The sequence below is a fragment of the Pogona vitticeps genome, chromosome 3 (assembly GCF_051106095.1).
Source record: "Pogona vitticeps strain Pit_001003342236 chromosome 3, PviZW2.1, whole genome shotgun sequence".
Lineage (NCBI taxonomy): Eukaryota > Metazoa > Chordata > Lepidosauria > Squamata > Agamidae > Pogona > Pogona vitticeps.
The window spans coordinates 186,598,862-186,607,870 of record NC_135785.1 but is presented as its reverse complement, the minus strand read 5'-3'; the positions used below and the strand labels follow the sequence as shown (position 1 = coordinate 186,607,870).

The 9,009-nt window shown below is 48.5% G+C and overlaps 1 protein-coding gene across 5 annotated transcripts in view; it reads left to right on the top strand.

Annotated features, from left to right (window-relative positions):
• Positions 1–194: 194 nt before the first annotated feature.
• The window catches only part of SH3KBP1 (SH3 domain containing kinase binding protein 1), a 227,713-nt gene continuing 218,898 nt past the window's right edge, over positions 195–9,009 (top strand). For 4 of the 5 annotated variants that reach the window (XM_078390439.1, XM_072994312.2, XM_072994311.2 and 1 more), the window contains exon 1: positions 676–816. Coding sequence is in view for 2 of the 5 variants with exons in the window: in XM_072994311.2 (XP_072850412.2) it covers positions 813–816 (4 nt within the window). In the remaining 3 variants the exon portion in view is untranslated. Of the gene's footprint in view, positions 214–675; positions 817–9,009 lie in introns of those variants that run through there. The other variant, XM_078390438.1, reaches the window with a different exon arrangement.

Genomic DNA, 9,009 nt, shown 5'->3' with positions numbered 1-9,009 from the left:
AGCAACGACAGCCACAGCTGTAGGGAGGAGGCGAAGGACGGGCTGGCTCGGACCCCGGCAGGGCCGTTTCTTTCCTCGGCCAGCTTTTCCAAGGGAGGAGGAGAGACCCTGACCGCGCTCAGACGCCCCTCAGCCCGCCACGAGATACAGAAGGTGGAGCCAGGCGCCGAGGCTGCTTCCCCCCGTAGGAGGAGAGGCGGGCGGCAAATGGAGGTAGAAAAAAAGAGACCGGGGAGGTGGCAGCGCCTCCCCGCTCTTGAGCCAAGGCACCCCACTTGGCGGTAGCCCCGGTCGCGTCTGCCACCTTGGCACACGAAGGGTCCCAAGGAGGGGCGACACCCGCCCTCCCACTCAGCCAGCCCATTCCCTTGCAGAGAACCGCTCCCGCCGCCCCTCGGCTCGCGTTCCCGCCCCGACGCGCTTGCGCATTCACACGGCACGGGCACTCGTTCCTCTTTTCTAGCGGCTCCAGGTGAAATCCGCCTGCCTTTCCCCCGCGTCTCTTCAGCCCCCGCACCCGCCTCGCGGTGCGTCAGGTGCATTGTTTTTGTTTTCCTCCCGGCTGCTCTTTATCTAAGAAACCACCCCCCGGTTACCAAGGGAGGGCTTTCGGGGCAAGAAAGGACAGGCATTTGTGCCGCCGCCGTTGCAATGGGCACTGAGTAGCCAGCCGAGAGGAAGCGCAGGAGACGCTGCCAGCAGCCCCTCCGGTGCCGCGGGGCGGAGAAGCCGCCCGTCCTTCGCTCTGCCTTCTAACCCTGCCACCGCCTCAAAACTTTCAGCCTGCCTGGCGGAGCCTCAACTCGACATAAATGGGTGAGTGGAGACGCCGGGCGGGGCAGTTGGCGGGAGCGGCCCCTTTCCTGCCTCCCGAGCCTGGGCGAAGGGAGCTGGGTTGCGTGGCTCTTCGTGGAGCCCAGCCTCGCCGGAGACCCCGGGCGTCAGAGGCAGGCCGAAGGGGCCAAGGCGGGGTAAAGGGGCTGTGTTTCCTTCCAAGCGCATGGGGGAGGCCCTCTCTTTAATTTCCGTATTTGTGAAACTGTTGCTACCTATTCTTGTGAGGCGCGAGAAAATGTTTGGGCTCGGCGGGTTCGAGCGAAGGGTGTGTCCCTTGCTTGCTTCCGCTCCCTCTCATTTTGCAGGCGGGCGGGCGGGGAAGAGGTTTTCAGTGTGCGTGGCGGGGACCCTCCTGCCTCGCCTCGCCTTGCCAGGGAGGGTTTACTCTCCCTCCCCTCATTCTGCCTGCGACGACTTTTGTTACCGCCGCGTGTGCGGAGGTGGAAGAGGGCCGGCTCCTGGAAGGCTCTGAATGAAAGCAGGCAGGGAGGCCAAAGGCGGCATCTTGCGCGCGCTGTCAGGCGAAAGCTTTCCCAGATCCCTTCCGTGGCGCGTCGCCCCCTGGCACGGCACGGCACGGCGCGGCGCGCGCGGGGCTAGGCTGCCTGAATGGCATAGGGAAGCCCGGAGGGCGGACGGAGTGGAGGGAAGGTAGATGAGGGGGAGCCAGTTTCTGGCACTCGGGCGAAGCTCCACTTTTCCTGTCGACGCACATCGCTGTGTGTAAGCGCCGCCAGCGAGCGAGCAGGCCGATGCAGAAATCATCCTCCGCTGCATGACAGGAAATCGGAGGGGCGTGCTGCGCCTTTGACATTTTTTTTTCCGGGGGAGGGGAGGAGAGTGCTGGGTTCTTCCTCTCTCTGTCTCGTTCCCTCTCCCCACACCACTTCCCCCTGCACGAAATGCCTTGTTGGCAGCTGCCGTAATACGCATCTCCTCTCGACTTCTTTGGAGGTGCCTAGTAGTCGAAGAACATCTCGACTCTCGGCAGTAGTAGTAGTAGTAACAGCAGCAGCCGCCCTACTCGCTTACCTGTGTGGCTCTCTATGCTGGACTCTAGTGGCAACTCATCAGACTTGGAGGTGTGGCAGGCTTTGGGGGGGGGGAAACTAAGACTGGCGAGCCTCATCGATCCTGGCAGGCATCCATCAAGAAAAGGGCAGGCTAGGGTTACCAGTTATTGTTTGTCGCAATGCCACAGAGAGACTGTTTCTCATGTTGAGATTACAGTGCACTCACTGAGTATCAGTGCTGTGGAATTTCCTCCTCCCGTCTCTTTGTTGTTGCCCCTTCAGCCCCAAACTTCCTGTTGGCAAATCCTTGTGTGTGTGTTCCTTCCCAGAAGATAGCAACAACACCAAGAGAATAAGATAACACTGAGCTCTGCATGGAGTTGATTATACACTAACATCTTCAGAGATTCAGCGGAAGAAAGCCTGAGAGGTTTGCTAGAAATCTCTGGTGTGGTGTGGCAACAAGAATTAGGGAATGAATCATCCATTGTGGGGAGGGGGTTATGGAAAGAGAGAAGAGGCAGCCGTGCCAGGCACTAGCCATCTGAAGGGCAAGTGGCCTGTTCCTGCCTGAAGAAGGGATTATATTCACTCTTTCGCCATGTGTTTGTCATAAATACAATGTGCTCTCTGTGTTTCAAACATTCATGTCTCTGGAGAGTGTTCAAGTCCTTTTACATATCTATACTATGTATATAGCCATCCTTCAATCTCAAGAGACTGTGGTAAAGTAGCTACTGTATACTAGAGGGTAGACCAAATAGTTGCAGAGTATTCTACTTAAACATGGTTATGTTACATGACATTTTTGGAAATCAGAAGGCATCAGGTTGGAAGGAATGAAGTGGGATTTGTTGGTTTTGCAAGTTACTTTATCCTCTCTATTTTTTTGGTCAATAGGTATGTGGTTAAGGAAGATGTCTTGGGAGAGGGCAGGAATGCCTTGTTAGCCGCTGAAAAGGCTTTTGTGGTGGCCAAATATTTAAGAAGAGAACAATAGTTCCTGTATGTGTCACGAGATTTGCATTCGCTTTTTGAGGTTCAGGCACTGCTTTAATGAAATGCATGCAGTAAAGTGGTATTGCATTCAGGATTCAGATATACCAATTCAAGTTCAGTTGCTATGTTTAACTGTCAGTCAGGACTTACGATGTTCTGGTAGTCAAGGGCCATAAGGCTGCATTGGTCACCAGGCAGCATGAGCTGATGATGCATGCTTGTGTGCATTTCATATGCTTATTTGCATCTTGACTTGCATCAAGTTTTAACAGGAAAAAATGCAATGTTGTGTTGAAATACAGTTTAAGGAAACACTTCTCAGGTGGCTTTTACTGTCTAAACCTCTGTATACAGATTTTGGTACAAATGTGCAAAAGACTTACAGTAAAACTACATTTTCTTCAGATTTGTTACCAGATCTGCTTACAAATGTCTGCAGGAATGTGGGTGCTATTGGTATCTGCAGCATTGTATAGTAAACTTCAGATATTGATTCTGAATTTGGTGATTGGTGGAGAAGGTTTCTGCCACAGACTAGTCGGCTTTGATTTTGCAATGATTGGGTGACAGTTTTTATAGATTTATCCCATGCCGTTAACATCAAACAAGGAAGGTGTGTTCTGTACCAGGAATGCCCAGCCTATATGGTAAAACAACCTGTATTCTTTTGTTAAAATGTAAAATGCAAATGAAGGCTAGAGGTGTCTTCTCTAGCTGACTTCCAGGATTGTTCGGTGTGAAGCTGCTTTTGCAGTCTGACCTGCATAGAGCATAGCCATTATCTCCTTGGACCTCATTGACAAAAATGGGTTTCGCTCTGTGTACAGAGATGCGTGTAACAGCACTATCATCATTGCTACATCTATTTTCTATGCCACTTTTCTGTGCAACGTACTAAAAGCTGCTCACCATGCAAGAGTAGCAATACAAAAACAAAATTGCACATCAGTATGTTACAGTAATGCATAATTGCAAAGAGAACTAACAAATCTTATGATAATTTTAATATTTTCTCTACAAAAATAAGAAATATCAAGCATTATTCACTCATTCATTAGCTGTAAAACATAAACTTCACCAAAGCTTTCCATAGACGTTATAACTAGCAGCCAGCTCTCCTAGCGCACTGGGACCAACAAACAACAACCAGTAAACAGACTGCACCACATGGTATTTCATGTGTTCCACTCTCTTTTATTGTGGGGCAGAATTTGTAGGTTATTAAGGCTTCAACACAAGCACAGGGGACAGTGATCACTCTGGATGTTCCTCCTGCTTCTTAGTGGTCTTGATTTGGCCCCAGAGATACACCCACTCGTTGAGGAAATCAGGTGTTTCAACTTTTCCAGAGCAAAGCACATTTTGCAGAAAATAAACTTTCTCAGACTCTGATCACTCTTTTACCAGGGCAGGTCTTAAGGCTCCAGCAAAGCCTCAGAGTCAAGGGGATCTCTTCCCCTGTGCTCTAGATCAGTGGTTCTTAACCTTTGTTACTCGGATGCTTTTGAACTGCAACTCCCAGAAACCCCAGTCAGGACAGCTGGTGGTGAAGGCTTCTGGGAGTTGCAGTCCAAAACTCCTGAGTAACCCAAGGTTAAGAACCAGTGCTTTTGATGTTCCTGTTCATGGTTGCAGTACATGCTTAATTTCTGTGCTTTTGCTTTATCTGTATTAGAGGATCCTGTAATGTACTAACTTTTTTTTTCTCTTGGAATAGCAATGAATGAGAATATGATTTTTAGCTGGGAGGAGAAAACTCCTGCTGCTAAGCAGGTATTTAAGAGGAGTCCCTTTTGGGTCCTACCACTGAGAGCAGAACACCACATGTGAGTGCTAGGGTAAAGGGTTTTCTTGGCTGTGGCATCCCAGTTATGCAGTGCATTCCCCTTGGAGCCTTGACTGACATGAATAGCCTCCATTTCCACACCAAGTTAAAATCCAGCTATCCGTGTAAGCAGATGGACCTCGCATTCCTCATCTCTGCACTAAATCAAATGATTCCTGTCCATCTGTTGTTACAGATTTAGGTAGTTTGGGCTCAACAGACTTTCTGGGTTTTTTTTTTTTCCCTAAAGGTGTTCGGTTTGTAATATAGTGGCCTATGCAAGCAGGCGTAATTCATTACACGTCTCTATAGGCATGACCTATTGCACATAATGGATTGGGCACTATAGCAGTTCCCAGCCTTGGGTAACCCAGGTGTTCTTGGACTACAACTTCCAGAAACCTTAGCCAGCACAGCTTCTGGGAACTGCAGTCTAAGAACACCTGGGTTTCCTAAGGTTGGGAACCACTGTAGTATAGTAGATCTAGAGCCAATCCATTGATTAAACAGGTTTAAATAATCATTAGTGCTTTTTAAAAAAAATGTAAGTACTGTACCGTTTATGGCAAAATTTGTGGAGAAGGAGAAAAGGGAAGCTGTTGGGTAGCTTTAAGGCATAAACAGGAAACAAGTAGCTTAAAGGTTTAATGCACCTTATATGAGTGAGTATCAGCTCCTCAACATTTTTGGAGCCCTCTAACCCTACCATATCCTCCCAAAGTTTAAAAAAATAACGAATTGGCTCAGAAGACTCCCTTGTGCTCTCCAGGGGTTGTACTTTGCATATTTTGAAGACCCCCCCCAACACATTTTTTTAAATTAAAGTGAACTGCATTTCCCCCCCAAACAGTTTTTTAAAGATATAAAACATTTTTATCACTAAGGGGCATTTTATGGGCATATATGGCTAGAGTGAGTGATACAGGTAGATCTAGGTGGGAGAAGACATTCTGTCAGATATTGTCCTAAGCCATTTAGAGCTTTATATGTCATCATTAATACTTTGAAATCAATGCTGAAATGAACAGGTAGCCAATGCAAGGCCGCCAGATTGGGGGAGATACGTTGATGTTTTCTCACCCCAGTAAGAAGTCTGGCCGCTGCATTCTGCACCATTTGAAGCTTCCGCATCAATCTCAAAGGTAGCCCCACATAGAGTGCATTACATTAGTCTAATCTCAAGGGTACAAGCATATGGATCAGAGTGGTGAGGGCCCCCACATCAAGATAGGGATGCAGCTGGGCGATCCACCAAAGATGGAAGTAGGTGGTGTGGACCACTGATGCTACCTGTGTTTCCATGATAAGCGCCGGATCAAGATGTACCCCCAAGCTGCGAACCTCAGTCTTCATGGTGAGAGTCACACACACCCCCAAAGTGAGGGAGTTTCCCAAACCACCAATGTCTGGGCCACCCACCCTCAAGACCTCCGTCTTGTCTGGGTTCAGCCTCAGACCATTTGCCTGCATCCATCCCAGTACGGCATCCAGACAGTGCTGAAGGGACGGAACGGCATCCACTGTTGTAGGAAAAAAGGAGATGTAGAGCTGGGTGTCATCAGTGTACTGATGAGACAAAGCCCTCCACACCCCCTGATGACCTGACCCAGCGGTCTCATGTAGATATTAAACAGCATTGGAGAGATAATCAAGCCCTGCAGAATGCCACAGTTGAGATTCCGCGGAGCCGATACACTGTCCCCAAGCTGTACTCTCTGGGGATGTTCCTCCAAGAAGGTTCGGAGCCAGGCTAATGCCAGACCACTGATTCCCAGCTCAGAGAGCCTCCCCAGGAGGATACCACGGTCGACGGTATTGAAGGCAGCTGAGATATCGAGAAGGACTAACAGAGACATTTTGCCCCTGTCGGCCTTCTTCAGGAGGTCATCAAACAGGGTGACCAATGCCGTTTCCATACCATGGCCTGGCCTGAAGCCAGACTGAAACAGATCCAGGGTGTTGGTTTCATCCAGAAGAGCCTGAAGCTGGTCAGCCACCACCATCTCTATCACTTAACTAAGGAAAGAAACTCTGGCGATGGGCCTATAATTGCCAGTATCGTCCACTGCCAAGCTCGGTTTCTTCCTAATGGGCCTAATGAGTGTCTCCTTGAGGACAAGGGGAACCTTGCCCTCCTGGAGAGACCCATTAATTATTGCAGTGGCCCATTTGATTGTTGTAGGTCTGGCTGCTTTTATTAGCCAGGCTGGGCAAGGGTCGAATGAGGAGGTGGTGGCACAACAGAGGTCAAGCACCTTGTCCATCATATCTGGTGTGAAAGAGATCAAGGCAGAAAGAGATAAAGTCTCATCGGGCAAGGTGGAGCGCTGGACGTCTCTGCTCGATCTACTGTGTTCAAAAAAGGAGAGAGTTCCCGGCAGATGGCCCCCACTTTAGATTTTAAAAAGGCTGCAAACTGGTCAGTTGAGATACTAGTAGGAGGCCTATCACTTAGACTAATTCCGGATAGATCGCAGATTATATGGAAAAGTTTCGCCTGCCGATTTGAAGCTTTGCTTATCCAGACAGTGAAGTGAGCTCAACTAGCAGCTCTCACCTTAGTAAGGTAATGGCTATTCGCGATCCTGACAGCTTTCCTATTATATTCCGTTGGGTTCCGTCTCCAATTGCACTCTAGCCTTCTCCTGTTCTGCTTCATAGCTCGCAGCTGCTGGTTAAACCAGGGTGCTGGATGAGCTCTGCAACAGAGAGGGCGTTTAGGAATGATCGTGTCAACAGTCCTGGTAGTGGCGGCAAGCCAGCCATCAACCAGAGCCTCGACAGGAGTACCAGTCAGGTCAGCCAGAATCCTTCTCATGGAATCCTGGAATCCTATAGGATCCAGTAGCCTCTGAGGGCGGACCATTATATTAGGTCCTTGCTCCCTGCAGGGAGGGACAGCCACTGAGAGGTTACATTTTATTAGGCAATGATCCGACCATGACAAGGGGACTTACACAAGGTCAGTCACCATCAGACCACACTCTCTCCACTCGAGGGAGAACACCAGGTCTAAGGTGTGGCCGCCCATGTGGGTGGAGCCGTTAACATGTTGGGATATGTCCAAGGAAGCCATGGTTTCCAAGAACTCAAGAGCTGGACCAGAAACCTCTGCCTCCACATGGATGTTGAAATCACCCAAGGCCAAAAGCCTTGGGGGTTCCAACAGTGCCATGGAGACAAAAGTCTGCCAGCTCTGCTAAGGAAGTGGCTGGGTCGCAGGGATTGTGGTAGCCCAGAAAGATCCCAATACCATCCCTGGCCCCAGTCGACATGTGAAGGGCCTCAAGATCTGGTGTCACCACCGCGGAGCCCCTAACAACCTCTAGAGTGTTTTTATATACAATGGCTACTCTCCCCTCCGCCCCTCCAGTCTACCCTGGTTCTGAACTGCATAACCTGGAGGGCAGGTGAGGGTCAGGGGAACACCTCCTTTCCCGCCCATCCTAGTCTCAGTTATGCATGCCGGGTCTGCATCTTCCTCCAGGATAAGGTCTTGAATAATCTGGTAGGTATTGTACACAGATCTGGCGTTAAGCAGCACCAGATTTAGAGTGGACGGTCGGTCACAATGCCAGAACAGTGAACAGCCTTCAAACATCTGTTCACCGTTCTTCTGCAATGAGCAGGAACTGTGCCAACGCCATTATCTCTCTCTACCCATATTCAAAGGACCCTCACTGGGGGACAGGCCCCCCACTCCCTGTCAAACAGGAGAAAGGAAGAAAAAACAGAGAAATTACAAATTAATAAAACAAAAATACAACAATATTCAATTTAGCAAAATTAAATTAAGCCATAACATAAAAGAAACATGTAGTTTTAAATTAAACAATTAAGCATAGAGGTTTGTTTGTTTAAAAAACTGTAGGGAAAAAAATTGAAGATGTGGTCATGGGAACTTACAGTATGTGGTCCTTCAAAGTCCAGACATGAATGTTTATGACCCAGGGATTTCTAGATTCCATCCTGCTTTAAAAAGAATTGAAGAAGAAAATATGAGAGTTTATAGGGAATGAAGTAAATTGGATGATACAGAAGCATAATATAACAATGAGGTCAGAGTAGGTAAAATAAAATGTGATTTATTTAACTGCTTGTGTGTTCTCTTAGCTAGAAATTTTAGATGCTGTGGTCCAGAAACCTGTGACATTTTAAGACAGATGAGAGCAGAGTGTCTTGTGCAAAACATGTCTGCAATATTATGTAACTTCTCTCTTCTAGAAGTAATGTTACATTATAGAACCAATTTCCTGCTATTGCATAAACCCTCATCTCTGGTTTGTGTCTAGTGTGCAGTCTGGTGTGCTGTTATTCTTTTGCTCCTGGATAGGA